General features: G+C 55.3%; 1 protein-coding gene and 1 long non-coding RNA gene across 6 annotated transcripts; one reads left to right on the forward strand and one right to left on the reverse strand.

The window, feature by feature from the left end:
• Positions 1-3,050: 3,050 nt before the first annotated feature.
• LOC112862045 (uncharacterized) lies at positions 3,051-7,942 on the reverse strand. Of its 3 annotated transcripts, none has more exons than XR_015251197.1 (4): positions 7,674-7,942; positions 6,031-6,342; positions 5,398-5,693; positions 3,051-3,330 (listed from the first exon to the last, which is right to left on the reverse strand). It is a non-coding gene; the product is annotated as an uncharacterized LOC112862045 (long non-coding RNA). The 3 variants fall into 3 exon arrangements; XR_015251196.1 differs by having other exon boundaries at positions 6,031-6,391; XR_015251198.1 differs by having other exon boundaries at positions 6,031-6,227; positions 7,674-7,940.
• A 1,169-nt stretch (positions 7,943-9,111) lies between these two features.
• Positions 9,112-17,731, forward strand: MAPK13 (mitogen-activated protein kinase 13). 3 transcript variants are annotated; one of them, XM_086706693.1, is made up of 15 exons: positions 9,112-9,364; positions 10,227-10,433; positions 10,501-10,533; positions 10,627-10,637; positions 11,216-11,261; positions 11,353-11,448; positions 14,360-14,468; positions 14,664-14,693; positions 15,082-15,129; positions 15,246-15,360; positions 15,504-15,575; positions 16,395-16,474; positions 16,742-16,820; positions 16,931-17,107; positions 17,391-17,731. In XM_086706693.1, exons 1-15 carry the CDS (start codon positions 9,246-9,248, stop codon positions 17,471-17,473), a joined length of 1,305 nt encoding a protein of 434 aa, XP_086562819.1. In that variant the 5' UTR covers positions 9,112-9,245; the 3' UTR covers positions 17,474-17,731. The 3 variants fall into 3 exon arrangements, with proteins under 3 accessions (XP_086562819.1, XP_086562818.1, XP_086562817.1); XM_086706691.1 differs by lacking the exons at positions 10,501-10,533; positions 10,627-10,637; positions 11,216-11,261 and having other exon boundaries at positions 9,136-9,364; positions 10,227-10,356; positions 11,353-11,411; XM_086706692.1 differs by lacking the exons at positions 10,501-10,533; positions 10,627-10,637; positions 11,216-11,261; positions 14,664-14,693 and having other exon boundaries at positions 9,134-9,364; positions 10,227-10,356; positions 11,353-11,411.
• The last annotated feature ends 874 nt before the right edge of the window (positions 17,732-18,605 follow it).

Consider the following 18,605-nt stretch of genomic DNA (forward strand, 5'->3'; position numbering starts at 1 on the left):
AGTGTGTTCTCATTTCCTGTTTTGCTCTGCCTCCTTCACGAGGGTATGAGTTTCTTGAGGACAGAGGCTGTGACATTTGTCCGTGTATCTTCACCGTCCTTGATAGGCGCTCGGTAAAATTCAGTGGAATGGATTAAGGCTTTACGACACATTGCTCAGTAGGTTCGGAGGGACAGAGAGAAATAAAACACTCATAGCCTCAAGACAGGCAGTTTAGTCTGGTTCGAATGTCAACTGACAGTTCAAGTTCTCACAGCCTGCTGTGTCCTACAGGAGTCAGAAGAGGAGAACGCACTTGGGTGGGAGCGGCCAAGCAAAGCCAGCCCCCGGAAGTGCTACTGAGCCAGGCCTTGAGGCACGAGGGTCCCTCCCCACCCTTGGAAAAGCAGAAGATGGGCATTCCAGAAAGATTGGCATTCCAGGAAGGCAACAGCTCAGGCAAAGGTATGGTGCCAGGCATGAGTAAGGCACGTCGTCTGCGCCCCGATGCCATGGAGGATCGGATTAGCCAGAAAGGCAGGGCCCGGATGACGGCAAGCGGCAAGCTTTGTCCAACAGGCTAAGGAGTTTTAACTTTTTCCCCCCCCCGGAGGCAAGAGGGAGCTACCCGGGGTGGGGAGTGTCGCGGATGAAAGGCTGCTGTAACCAGGAGGACCAACCACAGCGGGGCTGCCGGTCACACCTGCGCTGGGCCGCTGGCCCGCTGGGCGGGCGGGCGACCGAAGCCAGATCCCGCCCTGGGCGAGGGAGGGCGGCCTCACCGAAGTGCGAGGGTCCCGGGAGGGCCTGGGAGGCACAGGCCAGGGAGCAGCGCAGAGCCTGGGCCCAGCGGCCCAGCTGGGGGTTCGTGCCGCGCATCCCACCTGCCCCTGTTGCCGCATCTTTGCCGACAGCGCTGGGGCCCGCTGGTTGTGGCTCTCGACAGCTGACGTCATGCACCTCTTCTTGAGTCCGTGTTCGGCGACATCACGTTGGTGGCTTGAATTTGGCCGTGATGGAAGGATTACGCCACAAATCAGTAAGCACTAGGCACTGGGGCTCCCCCCTCCTCCCCTCCTCCCACCTCCACCCCGTGCCAGTTTTCTAGCACTGGCTGTTTCCTTCTAGAAACAAAGGAGATCCAGGGATTAGATAGGGAGGATAGGAAAGGAGATTCTTGTTTAGGGAAGCCAAACGGAACCTTTAGGAAGATAAGTGCGTGGCCAAACAATGGAGGCGCCATCTGGGATTGTAAATTCAGATTCCTAAAAGGCAAAGGCTGGGCCTTCAGGGGCGCTGTCCAGTGCACTTCAGCACAGTGGTTACCAGCGCGGACGGTTGAGACGGCCCCAGACTTGACCCTTGGCTCTGTTCCTTACCAGCTGTGTGACCTTGGGTGAGTCACTTTGCCTCTCTGTGCCTCATGTTTTTCATATACAAAATGGAGGGTATTATTAACCCATCTCTTAAGGTTCTTAAGGGGACCGAATGAGTTACATATGGATAAAGCTCTTGGAACAGTTTTTGGCAAGTAATTCATGCTCTATCAATATTTGTTAAGTACAAAAAATAGAACCAAAGAACCCAAAGAAGCAGAACTGGAACCAGAGCCCAAACTTCTGTCATGGCAGGTAGTCCTACTAGTCTTATCTGGCTTTCTTTGACCCTGACAAGGGTTGTGGGTTTCCTGGAGATGATTCATGTGTCCTAGTGTTGGATGTTTACACAGAAGGGGTGGAGCAGGCGGGCCCAGTGGCCTCTGCCCTGGAAGGGCAGGTTGTCGAGATGGCCTCCAGGGCACACAGCCTCCTCTGCCCAAAGCAGGGCACACAGGGACCCAGGCAGGACGGTGACCCCATTACCCCAGTTTGGCAGATCGTTGAGCTGGGACTGCCCCAGGCCCGAAGGTAAGTTCGGCCAACCTGTCAGTTGCAAACAGAGAAGACAGAGTTGCACAGTAATAATAGCAGCTTCTGCTGAAAACCCCCACTATGTACCCGCCATTCAGCCAGCGACTGTATGCAGGGCACTATTCTAGGAACTTGGGATTCAGCAATGGGCAAAATCATCAAAACCCCTATTCCCGTAGCCCTGATGTTCCAGTGGAGGCAGACGGATGATAAACGAGTGAATTGAGAGCTATAGAAGGTCTTCAAGGAAAATGAGGCCGGGAAAGCAGGTGGGGCATGGCTTGCAATGGGGTCAAGGAGGACACTCAGAGGAGGGGACATGTGAGCAGTCCTGAAGGATGAGAGGGAGCAAACAGGAAACCAGAGTCTCATCAAATCCTCCTGCGTGCCCTGGCTAAGTGGGCGTTGCTCTCCAATCTTACCGATGAGGAAGCTCAGAGACATGCATTCACCCGCTCGAGGTCAAACAGCCTGTAAGTGTTGACCCAGGATTCAAACCCACCTCTGCCTCCTGGTCCTTGTCGACCTCTCCACTGGCTCCCAGGAGTATACCCAAAGACACTGTGGTCATCACAAAGCCTGGGTGTGTGTGGCATGGGGAAGCCAGGGTCACGGGGGTAGGAAGGGTATACAGTGGGGTACGGAGGCAAGCAGGTCTAGAGTTCACTCTTGAACACCCCCTGGAAGAGGTGAGCTTAGAGCTGAACTTTCAAGATCAGGAAGGAAGGGCAATTCCAAAGGGTAGAGGGTCTGGCTTCTCGACAGGGTCAGTGGGAGCAGTGAAGACCGTAGGGGGTGAGGGGACTGCTTTACAATAGAAGTTTGGTGCAGATTGTTGGTGAGAGAAGAGGTCCCCAAGGTCAGGTTGTGTACCCTGGTTCTTAATCAAAAGCCTTTTACCACCACATGTAGGAGCTGGAGGGTCACACAAGCATAGAGCCCCTAGGCCTTGCCTCAGAGAGCAGTGAAATTCACAGTGCAGAGCCAAAACCCCTTCAGGATAGATCATGTCCAACCAAACAGAGACCACACGTTCCAGACACTTCACGGGGGACCTGATTTCAAGCAGGGTCCCCCTACTGTTGCTTCCTCACTTCCACCTTTTGGGTCTTCAAACCACATTCCGGTCATTGCCTCTTGAACCCACAAGAGACGAAAATCTTTGGTTTGTTTATTCACTAGGTGTTTATTGAGCACTTACTGTGGAGTAGGCACAGGGCCGGGGTCTCAGCAGTGACCAAGATACTGCCGACCCAAGGACTCATTTGTCCGGTGGTGGAGGCGGACATTTCAATGGAGGACAGTGTGGATTAAATGAGATTATGATGAGCACCACAAAGGACAATGCAGATCGAATGGAGAAGTGTCCTCAGGATCCTTGGAGTGTCTCACCAGGCTGGCCCCAGGCCACATCTTCACAGGATTGGGTCAAGGGTGCAGGCTGGATAAAGAAAGACAGGTGTTGGGGTCGAGTGGAAGGGTGTATGGTGTAAGGAGGCGAAGTTCACCTTCCGGGTCCCAAGAAGGCCAGCTGGGAGGTGCCACTCCAGCAGAGCTGTCCCCAACCCCGCACTCCACCAGGGGGTGCTAAAACTGAGGGCAGGGAGGGGACCACGTCAGAGCGAAGGTGGCTGGGAAAAAGGCTCATTCAGTTGAGGGGCACCAGTGAGAAGGGGGAACCGATGTCCTGTTCTTGAGATGGATGTTCTGCTCAGGCCCTGAGTGTGCCCAGCCCCCCAGAAGAGGAAGAGGTGCTGGGGAAGATGGCCCAGTACCCAGATGGGGCCAGTGAGCTGCTCCCAGGTGTTGTGAGCTGGTCTCACCCATCTTCGGGGACGCTGAGGGAAGGGCGTGGCCAGGGTAGCGCCGGATGGGGGAGCACAGGGGAAAAGTTTCGAAGGCAGGCAGGAGATGTGCACGGCTCACTCCTCCGTACATTCAGGTGTTGCTCACCTATCGCCTCCTCAGACGGACCTTCCCTGACTCCCTGCCCGAAAGAGCACCACTGTCCCTCTTTGTATCCTTACTCGGCAGTATTTTCTTCACAGTGCTTACCGCTACCTGACATTACATTTGCTTGAATCCCATGAAATGGTCAAATATCAGCAGTTTTATGTGGTTCAACCTGACGCTAGAATTTGTTCATTGGTTTTCCCTCTGCTTCCCCCCTAGAATGTCAGCTCCACGCCACGGGGGGGATCTTTATCTGTTACTTTTTGGCCACGTGCCCAGAACCTGGATCAGTATCTGGCAGGCAATAAACACTGAGTGGATGGGCCAATGTGTCCTGGGGCTGGGTTAAAAAGAAGAGGGAGGGGGCGGGGACCAAGAAACAGACTCTCAACTACAGAGAACAAATTGATGGTTTCCAGAGGGCAGGTGGGTGGGGGGATGGGTGAAACAGGTGATGGGGGTTAAGGAGGCCACTTGTGCTGAGCCCTGGGTGTTGCATGAAACTGCTGGATCACTATATTTTACACCTGAAACTAGTAGTACACTGTATGTTAACTGACTGGAATTTAAATACAAACATTAAAAAATAATCAAAGGCAGAGCCTGGGTGGCTCAGTTAAGGGTCCGACTTCTGCTCAGGTCATTATCTCACGGTTAATGAGTTTGAGCCCCAAGCTGAGCTCTCTGCTGTCAGCACACATACTCTGTCTCCCTCGCTCTCTGCCTCTCCCTCCCTCTCTCTCTCTCAAAAATAAATAAACACTTAAAATTAATAATAAAAGCATGATAAGCGAGTAGGATGGGAGCAGAAGCCACCTAGGGAGTGGCTTCTGGGGCAGGGGGTGGGGGCTGGGGTGGAGCAGTGTGGGTCTGGCACCGGGAGGCAAAGCTGGACGACACTGGGGAAGGAGCGTCTGGGGGGCCACCAACCATGTGCCAGCCACTGAATTAGACACTTCTCCCAGCATGTCTTTTAGTCCTCGTGACGTCCCGTGAGGTGGGTCTTGTTACCAGCCCTGTTTTACGGATGAGGAAACTGAGGCTCAGAGAGGCTAACTTGTCCAAGGCTAGCTAAGCTAACAAGCCTCAGGGCAGCCCTCAAGCGTGGCCTTCCCTCTGCAATTCCCTACTTTGTCTCCATTTTGATTGTTTCGTGGAGTTTTGGAAGTCCCTAAGGAGCAGGGGAATCTCCCAAAGCTGGAACCAGAGCTCTGGGGCCCCCTGCTGTTTCATCCCGGCAGGAGCCGCAGGCCCATCATGGTTTCTCATTTCGTAGAGGTCTTCTGGCCAGCTGTGGTGAGGGTTTGAGTCATCGGCCCTGTGTTTGGGACAAAGGGGGCTCTAGTATTTGAGTGGCCGTATGCCTGAGGCAAGATGGAGTCTGGGTGGCCAGGATAGGGGACACGGGCAGCCAGCCTCAATGTCCCATGAGGCTTTGTCTCCATTCTAAGAAACCAGTCACCAATCCCCCCAAAACCCATGCCCCTGCCCTCCGGAGGCTCACAGCGTCACTGGGAGACCACACCACAGCGACAGCCACTGCACAGGTGCTTGCCTGGTGTTGGGCCTCCTAGTTGGTGGTGAAACGTGCAGACTCTGGAGCAGGACAACAGGTTTGAAGACCCCATCCACCACCTTCTTGGTCTTGTGGGACTCTGGCCAAGAGGTGCCCCGGTCTCTCCATCTGTCCTAGGGGGAACGATAGCATCCCGACAAAGCAAAGCAGCCGTGACATCCGGGAGCTGCCTGGCCCTGTCAGCCAGGCCCTGGTGTGGCTCCCGCTGAACACGGACAGGGCCATCCGCCACCGTGATGGACCGAGACAAACACAAGAGCACTCCGGAATCACGTCTGAAAACAGACAAAACGTGAATAGCGTCCAGGCCACAAAAACGACCAAACATCCCCCGGGCAGCTAATCCGAGTAAAGACTACTTCTCTACCGGTGACCAAGTTCTCTCCTCTTTCTAGCTGGCCCTCCTCCGAGGTAAGCTGTAAGATCCCCAATCACAGAGTCACCTCCACTTCCCGACAGCCTCTAATCCAGATCAAAGTCCTGCTTCCCGAAACCCTCCACCAATCGCCCAACACAAACCCAAACATTATAGCGAGTCCTTTCCAGCACCCTGCTACCAAGACACCCCGTGGTTCCCCTGGTGTACGTTCCTCACTGTGACGAGTAACAGACCTGGCTTGTTCACTCCCAGGTATGTTTCGAGTGATCTCTGGCTGGAGGCGCCGACGGTCCCCACCTGGTCGGGCATGTGGGATGATACACTCCCAGGACTCTTCAGATATGTTTGCCCTGCTTTCCTTTCACTTCTGCTTTACAAGGAGGGCACTGAGACCCAGACAGGGGCGGTGGCTCTGCCCAGGGCCACACAGCTGGTAGTGCAGAGTCAGGGTGGAAAGCCAGGTCACGTTCCAAAGTTGTTTTCCTAACGCCCTTGCCTCGGCCTCGAGAAGGCAGAAACTAACATGACAACACAGGGCCAAGCATCTGGGAGGAGAAGAGCAGGGGGGTCTTGGGGCTGAAAGAGAAGAGAGCCCTGGGGCGGCAGGAGGGAGCACCCAGGACATCCTCAGTCACCCCCTGTGACTGCTCTCCCACGTGTGACTTCCCAGCCTGGATCCTCCAAGGCATTTCTGTCCGAGGCCGCCCGGCTGCTGAGTAAACACAGGCCCAGCTGGGGCCCGAGGGGGCGGGGGTCAGTGTCATCAGTCTGAGGCCTGAGTCACTTCCCGACCATTGCTTCAGAGGCACCCAGAGCCACAGCCTGAGTGGCCAGCTCGCGCCCTCGTGGGGTTGTGCCCACCTGGGCAGGAGCCCCGGTGTTCCTCACCTTTCTGGGCTCACCTCTGTCACGCTCAGGTGATTGACACATACGGGAGAGTCAGAAGCCTTGTCCCCACCCCGGGGAACTGGATCCTCAACCCAGAAGGAAATCTCGGTCCCCCGGAAAATTCTGTCTTGCCTGCGCCCAGTCCTGAGCTCTGGCTTCCAGGATGTCACCCCAGCCTCAGCGTCAGGGTGCCTTCCCCTGGCAGCCCTCCCAGGCACACAGCCCCTTCCCTTTTCCTCCCACAGGGTCTCAGGGCCAGAGCAGAGGATGGGGCAGGGAGGGTGGGGAATATGCCGGACACCCTAGTACGGGATGTGCGGAGGAAGACATGGTTTGATCAGTAGACATGTCCTCACGATGTGAGTGAGGGGGATGATTTAGAATGCAGACCATCTCCTTTAAGAAGCAAGGCCTCTCAACCCCGAGACGCTGCATAGACTTGGAGCTGAGAACATAGCCTCTAGAACCATAGCTCACTTCTTTTTTTTTTTTTTTAACTTTTTATTGATTCATTTTGAGAGGCACAGCTCAAGCCAGGGAGGGGCAGAGAGAGGAAGAATCCCAAGCAGGATCTCTTCTGTCAGCACAGAGCCTGATGTGGGGCCCGAACCCACGAACTCGTGAGATCATGGCCTGACCGGAAATCAAAAATGGGACACTTAACCAGGTGCCCCTGTGCTCACTTCTTCAACCCAGCTCTGCCCCTTGCCGGCTGTGCAACCTTCAGCGAGTTACTTAACCTCTCTGTACCTCGGGTTCCTCATCTCTATCATGAGGATAATAATCGTACTGACTCACAGACCTCTTACCAGGGTTAAGGGAGTTGTCTACGTAAAACACTTAGAATAATGACTGGCACATGGCAAACACAAGTGTTCAGTAAATATCTTTTCACTTCGAATGGGCTGATTTTTCCATTCCGTTTAATTCTCACTACAGTTTTCAATCTCCTACCGTGTGCCGGACATGAATAAGGCAGATTCCTTACCTGCAATGCCTGTTGGGCACTTCAGTGGGATCTCTGCACGGTCCTCACCCTGCGGTGGTTTTCCAGACCGTGCCCGATGCTGCATAACTTGCACAACTCTGTGGGAGGGACTGTGGCACAGGATTTGGGGCCTGCAGACTCCCTAGTGAGGACCCCCAGCTTGCTGTAGGCCACAAGCAAGTTGCTTTCCTTCTCCAAGTCACCCTCTCTCCTTTTGACAACATGGAAGAAGAGGTCCCCACCCCTTCCCCAGACCAGTGCAGTTTAAGATAAGTCAGGCATGTGGACCTCTTGTGGTTATTCTCTGCCCACCCCGCCACCCCCGCTTCCTGGGAGGCCTCCGTGCTTTAATTCCAGCACAGAATCTTCTTCAGGCTTCATGAGCCACCAGACACAGGTGGCAGAAGGCCCTGGCTTATCATTGCCCTCATGGGGCAGTAGGAAGTCACAAAAAACTGTCCAACTGGAAATTTGAGCCTGGACTGGATAGTTGATGCTACAGAATTCCCGTTGTTAATTTTAAGCTTAAAAATGATATTGTGGTTATGTTTTAAGAGTAGTCCTTAACTTTTAGGGGCACGTGGTGGCTCAGGTGGTTAAGCCTCTGACTTCAGCTCAGGTCCTGATCTCAGGGTTTGTGGGTTCGAGCCCCACATCTGGCTCTGAGCTGACAGCTGGGAGCCTGCTGAGAGCCTGATTCGGATTCTGTGTCTCCCTCTCTCTCTGGAGCTCCCCCCCCACACACACACTCTGTCTCTCTCTCTCTCTCAAAAATAACAACATTTTTTTTAAAGAGTAGTTTTTATCTTTTAGAAATACAAAAAATATTTATGGGTGAAATTATATAAGGCCTAGTTTTGCTTCAAAATGATGGAAAACAAAATTGACTAAGAGTTGATATCATTGTTGCAGCTGAAGGATTGGGGTCATTCAGGTTCACTAGAACCTCACCGACGAAGTGCCGTCCAGAGAGCCCCGGAGCCTGGGAGCGGGTTAGAAATTCAGAATCTTGGCTCCACCCCAGATCAACTGAATCAGAAACTGTATTTTAATAAAATAAAATTCCCAGGGGATTCGTTCAAATGTGAGAAGCACTGGGCTATTCTACTTTCGTGCATTTTTGAAACTTTCCACAATCAAAAAGTTGTGGGGTTTGGTTTTGCTTTTCCAAAATTGTCTTCACCAGCCCCAGGCAGATCTTCCTGCCAAGTCCCGGGCTGGAAGGACCTAGGGGGCCCTGTGGTGTCCCGCTCCGCCCTACGCGGGACGCCCTGGGGTCCACCAGGTAGCCAGCGCCGCCCCTGCACCGCCCCCCGCCGTCTCTGCAGGGCAGCGCACCTGCCGCCCCGGCTGGGTCTCCCGCCGCGTCCCCACACCGCCTGGGCCGTCGGGCAGGCCCGGGCGTGGCCTTGCACCGCGCACCTGGGCGAGCCGGGACCCCGCCCTCGCGCGGGGGAGGAGCTGGCGGCGGGGCGGGCCGGGCCGTGACCGCGAGCGGGGGCCGGGTGCCGGGAGCCTGGCGGGCCGCGAACGCAGGCGCCGCGCCGGGGCCACCGAGATTGGGTGCCCGGGATGAGCTTCACCCGGAAAAAGGGCTTCTACAAGCAGGACGTCAACAAGACCGCCTGGGAGCTGCCCAAGACCTACGTGTCGCCGACGCACGTAGGCAGCGGGGCCTATGGCGCCGTGTGGTGAGACCCCCCGGGCCTGCGCGCCGCAGGGGGGCGCGGGGGGCGCGGGGCGTCGGGCCGGACACGTGGCGGGCGCATAGGCACGGGGACGCAGGTGGAGCCTCCCGGACAAGCCGGGCCAGTGCCTCCCTTCCCAGACCCGCCTTGGGGGTCCCCTCCGCCGCTGGGCCCTCGGGGCCGCTCGCCCAACCGCCTTGAGCGAGGACCCCAAGGCCCAGAGTCCCTGCGGGCTTGGAAGGCCCTCGCAGGGGCTCTTCCTGAGCCCAGCGCTTGGAGCTGGGAGGAGGCGACTGGGCAGCGGAGTACGAGCAAGAAGCCTCAGGCTGGCAGAGGCTGGCAGAGGCTGGCCTGAGGCCACTACAGGCGCCATCTCACTTTTCTCACTTTGCGGGGTCTCTGTGGATTGAATTAGGACTGGGTCTGGTTCTCCAGGACTTGAACCTTATAGGGGACCCCGGAGTTCATCCAGGTGAATCCCTGATGTTACAAGTGGGCACACTGAGGCCCAAAGAGGGAGAAGTGACTTGCCAAGTTGCAAAGAGTGAGCTTCCCTCCAGGTTCTGGATCCTGTTGGCATTAACTTGTGTATCGCCAGGCTCCGTGCACCCCTGTCAGTTACTGCCGGTCCCCTCTGACACCCCTGACCTGTCACTGTACCTGAGGCTGCTCCCCCATGTCCCCGGGGGGGGGGGGTCGCGGGCTCCATGCCTCCCAGCCTAGCCCCCTGGCCAGGAGGGATTTTTGGGGGGGGGGGTGGATGGCCTGGACTCCCCCGAGTGACCTGGGAGATTCCACCCGGGATGTGGAGTGGGGGCTGCTGGGCAGGAGAGCCACAGCCCGCTCACCTGTCTGTGCCCTACAGCTCCGCCATCGACAAGCGGTCAGGGGAGAAGGTGGCCATCAAGAAGCTGAGCCGGCCCTTCCAGTCGGAGATCTTTGCCAAGCGGGCCTACCGAGAGCTGCGCCTGCTGAAGCACATGCAGCATGAGAATGTAGGGCTGGGCCTGGGGGCTGCTCCGGAGAGGGGGAGGGGGAGCCAGGGAGGGGTCCTGACCAGGTCCCTCCCTGTGTGTGTGTGGGGGGGGGGGGAGGGCGCCGGCCTGAGGGGTGCAGGGAGCTCAGGACAGGGCCAGGAGAAGGGGACTCTCCTCCCTGCCCCTCCCACTCTTGTTCCTCACCTCATTAAAGCGAGGCGCCAGGACCTGCCCTGCCTACTTCCCAGGAAGGGTGCAAAGGGTAGTTTTGGCAGTGGAGCAAAAGAGAGCTTTGCAAGGTGCACAAACATACTGTTGCATGGGCACAGAGGCGCTTTGTCGTTTGTTCTGAGGTCTCAGAGCTGTGGTGCCCCCCATCCCGGTTAATGTATTTGCACACGTGGCCCTGATAATAACAACAATAACCACAGACAGTTGAGCACCTACTGTGTGCCAAGTGCTCTTCTCGGAGCTTTGCAGAAGCTGATTTGTTAATCCTCACCGTATTACAAGAGTTAAGTACTATTACTCCCAGGTACAGAAGAGGAAACTGAGGCACAGAAAGACTAAGAGGTCATATGGTTAGTCAGTGGCAGAGCTGGGACTTGAACCTACGCTCTGGGGCCTCAGTGCAGAATTATGAGAGCATCTTGTCTGACAGAAGCAGCTGGGAAAGCTAGTCACCCAGCTCTGGGCCTAGCAACTGGGCTTTGGAACAGGATACCTAGGTTGGAGGGTGAACATTTAAAATAATGATTTCAAAACATTGGGCACGTTTTAAGCCCCGTTGCTCTTCAGCCAGCCCCTCCCCATGGCCCCCAGCCACAGGTGATCTTGCTCCTGGATTCCTCTTCTGCCCCTTTTTACTGCTTCTGAGAAGGCCGGGAGCCTGCCTCCTGCTGGAGACGGTGTATTAGGAAAGGGCTGGTGGTCATAGGCATGGCTGGGGCCCCGGGGCTGGGGGGAGAGAGGGCTGTGGTGGCTGCCCAGCCTCACTGACAACCTTCTCCCCAGGTCATCGGACTCCTGGATGTCTTCACCCCAGCCTCCTCCCTGCGCGGCTTCCATGACTTGTGAGTTGGGCTGCACTGGGTTCCGGGGCATCTGCAGGCCTTACTTGCCCCTTGGGAGCAAGCTGGGGGAGAGTCCAGATTTCTCTCTTCTGGGTAGGGGGGCTTCCTGTCCTGCTAGTCCCTTTGGGCCGTCCACTAATGCGTGATTCTGTCTGGATTCTGTCTGGATCCAGCCAAGGGTGGAGAGAAAGGCAGGCAGGAAGAGGTGGGAGGGGCTTAGCGGGGTTCTTGACTGACACAGAGCTGTCTGCTTGTCGGCTTCGCTTACTACCCGCTTTAATACAACCAAGACCTCCTTGCCAGTCCTCACAGGATCTGCACTGGCTTACCTCGCCATTCTGTGGGGTCCCAGGTGTGGGTCTGGGCATGGAGCGAGGAGCGGGAAGGCTTGGCTGCCTCTGGCTGACGGGGTGTTTGACAGTCACATAGAACCAGAAAATTTAGACCAGTGCCTGGTCTAAAACGTAGGAATCTTTAGGAAGATGGAGTCTTTCTTTTTTTCCCAATCTTTCTTTCTTTTTTTTAAGTTTACTTATTTATTTTTGAGAGAGAGAGAGCAAAAGCAGGAGGAGGGGCAGAGAGAGGAGAGAGAGAGAATCCCAAGCAGGCTTCATGCTGTCCTTGTAGAGCCCCACGCGGGGCTCAAACTCACGAACTGTGGGATCATGACCTGAGCCGAAATCAAGAGTCATATAGATGCTCAACCGACTGGGCCACCCAGGCTCTCTGAACTGACCCTATTTCAAATGCAGCTGAAGGTCTTTTTGTTAGGATGCTTTTGTTTTAAATTTAATGCGGTGATTCCGAATGGAGTTTTTTTCCTATAAAGCCAGCTGCTGGGCTTAACGTGGGGAATTTAAAGTGGACCAGCCCACCAGGAAGGGTGGGGGTGTAGTCTCTAAATGAATACTCACAGTAGTGTGGTCGGTGCTCTATGTATGGTCAAGTGCTGGGACTGTATGCTGCCTCAGGGGGCTTCACAGAGGAAGCTTGAACTCAACCCCAAAGGGTGAGTAGATGTTTGCCTGCAGTAAAGGTGCCAAAAGCATTCCGGGCAGAAGGAACTGCATGGACAAAGGCCATGGTGCATGAAAGAGACTGGACCGTTGGGGCGATGTTGATAAGTTCACTGTGGCTAGTGAAGGCCAGTGGCTGGTTTGGTCAAGGGAAGAGTCCACACTTGATCCCACAGGCAGCCTCAAGTCCAGGGAGGATTTGAACATTGGGGTGATGTGGTCAGATAAGATTTTGGGGTGCACTGTGGCGGGAGAGAGAGCCTGGAGAGTAGTGTCCCAGACCCAGACCTTGATCTAAATAAGGCAGAGGTGATGGGATGCCAAAGAGCAGACCTGAGACCTGTCAAAAGGCCCTATCTGTTGGGACGCAGTGGCTGGGAGAGGGGGGTGTAGGTCAAGATGCCAGGCTCCTGCTTGAAATACAAAGTGGAGGAAGAACAGACGTTGGGAGAAAGAACGAACTCCATTTTGGACACTACTTTTGAGGAGCCTATGAACGTTCCAGTGTTTAATCAGCAGTTGCAAACACATCTGGAGCCCAGGAAGGTCTGGGCTAGGGTAGAACATGGTATAATACTGTTGATTAAGAGATCAACAGAGAATCTTGAGGAGGTGTCAGACTGCAAGAGGTCCAATAGGAAGAAAGGGAGCCACAGGTGTGTGTGTGGGGAGGGGGGCGGTCATTGGTGATCTTGATCTGAGCCGTTTCGGAGGGGCTGAAGCAGACACCAGATTGTTAAGGGATTGGAAGTTAAGGCAGAGGGTCAAGAGGTGTGGACCACTCTTTCTAGAAGTTTGGCTGGGGAGGGAAGGAGGGAGAAAGGGTAGTTATTTGAAGAACCAAGTCAAGGGAAGGTGGTTCTAGCATGGTGAGACTTCAAGTTTGTCACCAGAGAAGAAAGAACCAGGGTCCATGTAGAGGTGAAAGACAACACTGGGGAGGGGACTGTGCATGAAGCAGGGTCCCCCATGGGGGAGGGCGGATGATCAGGTAAAAGAAAGTTTCAGAAAATCACAGGCTCATAGAGATGGCCTTCATCACATCCTTTTTTTTTTTTTTTTTTAATATTCCTTTTTAAAAATTGTTTTTAAGTTTATTTATTTATTTTGAGAGAGAGAGAGAGAGAGAGAGAGAGAGAGCGCGCAAGCTGGGGAGGAGCAGAGGAAGAGAATCCCAAGCAGGCTCTGTGCTGTCAGCGCAGAACCCGATGCAGGGCTCGATCTCACAAATCGGGAGATCATGACCTGAGTAGAAATCAAGAGTCGGATGCTTAACTGACTGAGCCACCCAGGCACCCCTTTGATATTCCTTTTTAAATCATCTTTTGTTCTGGACGTTGCTGTTACTACCTTGAGCAACAGCTATATTTTGCTGACCTTGACCTGTTTTGCAATCCCACAGGAAGGTACAATGGCTCAGCTACTCCTTCTTCCTTCTTCTGCCCTTCTATAATAATAAAAATAAAATGTTTTATTATTTCCTTCTTGGAAGGGCACACATCCTTGGTTGTTTGTGGAGTTCTCCCAGCTGGGCATGACCCTCTGGGGGAAAAAGTATTTGAACAGAAGCAGAGGGGAACTCTGGCAGATGTTTCTAAGTCACAGCTGTGGCTTTCTGTGGGGCGTGGAAGGGGGCAAGGCGAGGGCACCTTTGAAGAGAGGGAACACAGCTCCATTTGGTTTTCCTGAGCACGCTCCAGCTAGAATGCTTACCCTGAGCTCTGCCAGCTGGGTGGCCACCGTGGCCAGGCTGGGGGCCAGAAGCCAAGAGGCCCGTGTGGAGGTCCGGCTGGCTATGGCGGGGGCTGGTTCTTGCACACGGAGGCCACCTCTAAGGCCTGTGCTCTGCCCCAGCTCCTTTGCACCTCCTGTGATCTCAGGCCTGGGGCCGGGCGGGACTGGGGACTGTCAAGAAGCTCTCGTGCCTTGCAGCTACCTGGTGATGCCCTTCATGCAGACAGACCTGCAGAAGATCATGGGGATGGAGTTCAGTGAGGACAAGATCCAGTACCTGGTGTATCAGATGCTCAAGGGTCTTAAGGTGCGTGGGGGCCCGGAAGGTGACCGAGGGGGGCGCCTTGGTGTTGACACCTGAGGTTTGGAGAACACCAGGACTTGGGGGCTGGGAGAGCACCCTGTGACAGGGAAGAGGAGGTTTGGAGCCAGCCTGAACCACCTGGTGTGGAAGCCGGGTGCCGGACTCACCCTTCGCACTCTCTCCCTCTCTCTCACGCAGTACATCCACTCAGCTGGGGTCGTCCACAGGGTGAGTGCTCTCTCTGCTCCGGTGCTCAGAGGCCCCTCCACCCTCCGCACCATGGAAGGATTCTCCACAGCCGGGGAGGAGGAAAGGAGTGGGGAGGCGAGAGTCCTCTGGAACCTGGCGTGTGGATATTTCCCCCCCAGCCTTGGCCCAGGAAGGCCTGCTCAGAAGAACGTTGTGTTCTGGGGAACTTTCTGGGTGCTGCAAATGAAGCAAGCCTTGAGCTGTTTCAGGCCCCAGGAATCAGGAGGATCTTAGAGCTGGATGGGCCCAGGAGGACACCTGGTGCAGCCGTCATTTTACACACGAGGAGACCAACACCCAGGGAGGGGCGGGGGCAGGCTCCCATCTCTGCCTCTTGGCCCAGTGCTTCCTCTCTCCTCTCATCTAGGACCTGAAGCCGGGCAACCTGGCCGTAAACGAGGACTGTGAGCTGAAGGTGAGTGGGCGTGGGCTGGGGCGGGTTGGGGTGGGCCCCTCTCCCCTGGGAGCCCCCAAAAGCTGCTCCAGGACTGTCTGCAGCAACTCTTTGTCCCTCTGTCCCGCGAGTCATAGATCTTGGATTTTGGGCTGGCCCGGCACGCAGATGCTGAGATGACCGGCTATGTGGTGACCCGCTGGTACCGGGCCCCTGAGGTGATCCTCAGCTGGATGCACTACAACCAGACTGGTCAGTGGCCAGCTGCTCGGGGGTGGCAGGGGCTGGGGATCTTCTCTGGAAGCTTCTCCAGGGCCTTTGTAGTTCCTTTGGGTCGACTGACTGCCGGGTCCTGGTCAGCTGGTCCAGGTGATGCTTCCTCCCTCCCTCTGCAGTGGACATCTGGTCTGTGGGCTGTATCATGGCAGAGATGCTGACCGGGAAAACTCTGTTCAAGGGGAAAGATTGTATCCTTTGCTGGAAAAGCCCACCTCCATCCAGGGATTCATTCCTTCAACAGACACTTTATTACTTTAATCCCTCTTTTTTTTGTTGTTTTTGCAGAAGTGGTACCTGCTCACTCTAGAACAACTGTATTATTTTATTTTTAATGCTTATTTATTTATTTTTGAGAGAGAGAGAGAGCAGGGGAGGGGCAGAGAGGGAGACAGAGAGAGAGAGAGAGAGGGAGAGAGAGAGAGAGAGAGAATCCCAAGCAGGCTTTGCACTGAGAGTGCAGAGCCTGATGCAGGGCTTGAGCTCATGAACCACAAGATCATGACCTGAGCTGAAATCAAAAGTCAAATGCTTAACTGACTGAGCCACCCGGGTGCCCTCCGACTCTAGAACAATTTTAAAATGCAGGTAAGGGAATTGATGAAAAGCACCACCTGTCATTCCGGCACCATGTAGAAAATACATCATGCTTTGGCATCACACACACTAATTGAGCCCCTGTGTGCTGTGCAGGAGGAGAATATGTGGAGTCTGCACTGCCGAACTCAGTGTGCGGCAGGGGGGACGGTGATGAAGAAGGGGATGAAGGTGGCTGGGCGGGACGGGAGCTGGAAAGGGGTCGTATCCAGGAACATTTGTGGCGAAGGACTCTTAACCCAGCCTGGTGGGTGGGAAGCCTTCCAGAGACCTGTGTCCTCCCTGGAAGGAAGGCACGTCTGGAGCCTGGCTCATTGCCCCGGGGCCTGGGTGGGAGTGACGGAAGGGCGGCGGGAAGGGCAGCCTCAGATCTACCAGCAGAGAGTGAGGCGGAGCCTTAACCCACTGCCAAGACCTGGACCAGCTGTCCCAGATCCTGAAAGTGACCGGGGTGCCGGGTGCAGAGTTTGTGCAGAAGTTGAATGACAAAGCAGTGAGTGGCAAATGGGTCTAGACTGGCCTCGGCTGTGCACTTGGCTAACCAGGGGTCACGTGGGCCGTGGGCCTTTGGGAAGAAGGGCTCCCCCGTTGCCTCCTTTTTGCCCTGGCAGATGCTCTTGCCTTCATCCCACTTTGGGCTTTGGCCTGAGCCTTCAGCCCAGTTCCAGGGCGTTTCTGGGGTCCCCCCTGCTCTGTACCCCAAGTCCTGAGCCCGAGGGGCTGACAGGTGGAGATTACTCAGTGCTTCTCTGTCTTCCAGGCCAAATCCTACATCCAGTCCCTGCCACAGAGCCCCAAGAAGGATTTCTCTCAGCTCTTCCCACGGGCCAGCCCCCAGGGTGAGTCTTGGGCCCTGCCTTCCACCGGTCTCTGACGGGCCTCTGACGTCTGTCCCAGCGGGCGGGCTCTCCCAGGCCTGGGATGTGAGATGAGTGTTCTGTCGCTGCAGCCACAGACCTGCTAGAGAAGATGTTGGAGCTGGATGTGGACAAGCGTCTGACGGCCTCGCAGGCCCTCGCCCACCCCTTCTTTGAACCCTTCCGAGACCCAGAGGAGGAGACAGAGGCCCCGCAGCCATTTGATGACTCCTTAGAACATGAGAAACTCACAGTGGATGAATGGAAGCGTAAGAGCTGGGGGCCTCGGGTTCGTCCTCTCTCTGCCTGCAGCCTCTCTCTCCTTTGCCTCCACGGTTTCCATGCGTGGCCTCTGGCGGCCCCACCGCCCTCCTGGATCACTATCAACACCTCCTTCTCTCTGAGCAGATATTGTCTCCTGTGTGCATTTCTTACTCCCTTAGCTGACTTCTGCTCCATGTTACATCCGGGGAGGGGGCCTCTCTTTTGCTCTGGGCACCCGCCCCCGCCCCCCCATCCACCTCACACCTCGGGCCACCCTGTGTTTCTCAGAGCACATCTACAAGGAGATTGTGAACTTCAGCCCCATTGCCCGGAAGGACTCACGGCGCCGGTGTGGCATGAAGCTGCAGTGACCTGCCCAGCCTCACCCTTAGCTGAGCCCAGGGACCACAACCCAGCACCACCTGCCAGACACTGCCCCTGGGACCGATGTCTGTTTGTCACTACTACAGTTTCAGCTCTTCTTGGATTATAGCCTTCCAGGCGGAGGACACAGGGCCCTTGTCCTTGTGGTAGGAAACAGGCCTAGTACATGCAGAATTCAGGGATGTTGGCTGGGAGAAAACAGTTCTGATCACAACCAGCCACATTAAAATGCCAGTCTGGAGAATTGCCTATGTGTGGGGTCCTTCCTTCGGGCTGAGGGGCGGACTGAGCCAGGGCAGGGGGTCTGGGCAGTGACGGCTTATTCGTTCGCTAAGGCTGCTGTGACAAATCCCCACAAACCGGATGGCCTAAAACAGCAGGACTTTATGCCCTCACAGCTCTGCTCGCAGGAAGTCTGAAATCAAGGTGTCAGAGGGGCCATGTTCCCTCTGAAGATTCAGAGCAGAATCCTGCCTTGCTTCTCTTCAGCTGCTGGTGGCTTCTGGAACCGTTGGTGTTCCTTGGCTTGCAGTTACATCACTCCAGTCTCTGCCCCTGTCTTCACGTGGCCTGTTGCCCTCCGCGTATCTGTCTGGCCTCGCCTGTTCTTATAAGAACACCAGTGATTGAATTTAGGGCTCACCCTAATCCTGTCTGATCTCATCTCGGTCCTTGCTAATTACATCTACCGAGACCCTGTTTTCAAATAAGGTCACATTCTGAGGTTCTGGATGGACATGGATTCAGGGAGGACACTACTGGACCCACTACCGATGGCCACGAGGGAGGGGCTCCTTCGTGGGCCCCGAGCTCTGTTGCCGAGCCAGACGTGTTTGGCTGCTAAATTAAGGGAGTTGCAGAGAGCTGCAGCTGGTGAGACATTACATGCAGGTTATTTTGGGTGAGTGATAAGCAATCAAGATACGAAACAATAGCAGGCTTGCTGACTGGGAGCTGCAGAAGGCAGAAACGGGCTTTTTCCGGGCTTTCTGGAAAACTGTTCCACTCCGGCCTCCTCTTGGGAATGATACATCTCTCCTGAGCTTTAACCTGACAGTGGATAGGATTTTTCTGTTTACATTTGAAGAGCTTTGGCAAGAACAAATTCCCACGCACAGG

The sequence above is a fragment of the Puma concolor genome, chromosome B2 (genome assembly GCF_028749965.1).
Source record: "Puma concolor isolate L17-30 chromosome B2, mPumCon1.1.hap2, whole genome shotgun sequence".
In the NCBI taxonomy this organism is placed as follows: Eukaryota; Metazoa; Chordata; class Mammalia; order Carnivora; family Felidae; genus Puma; species Puma concolor.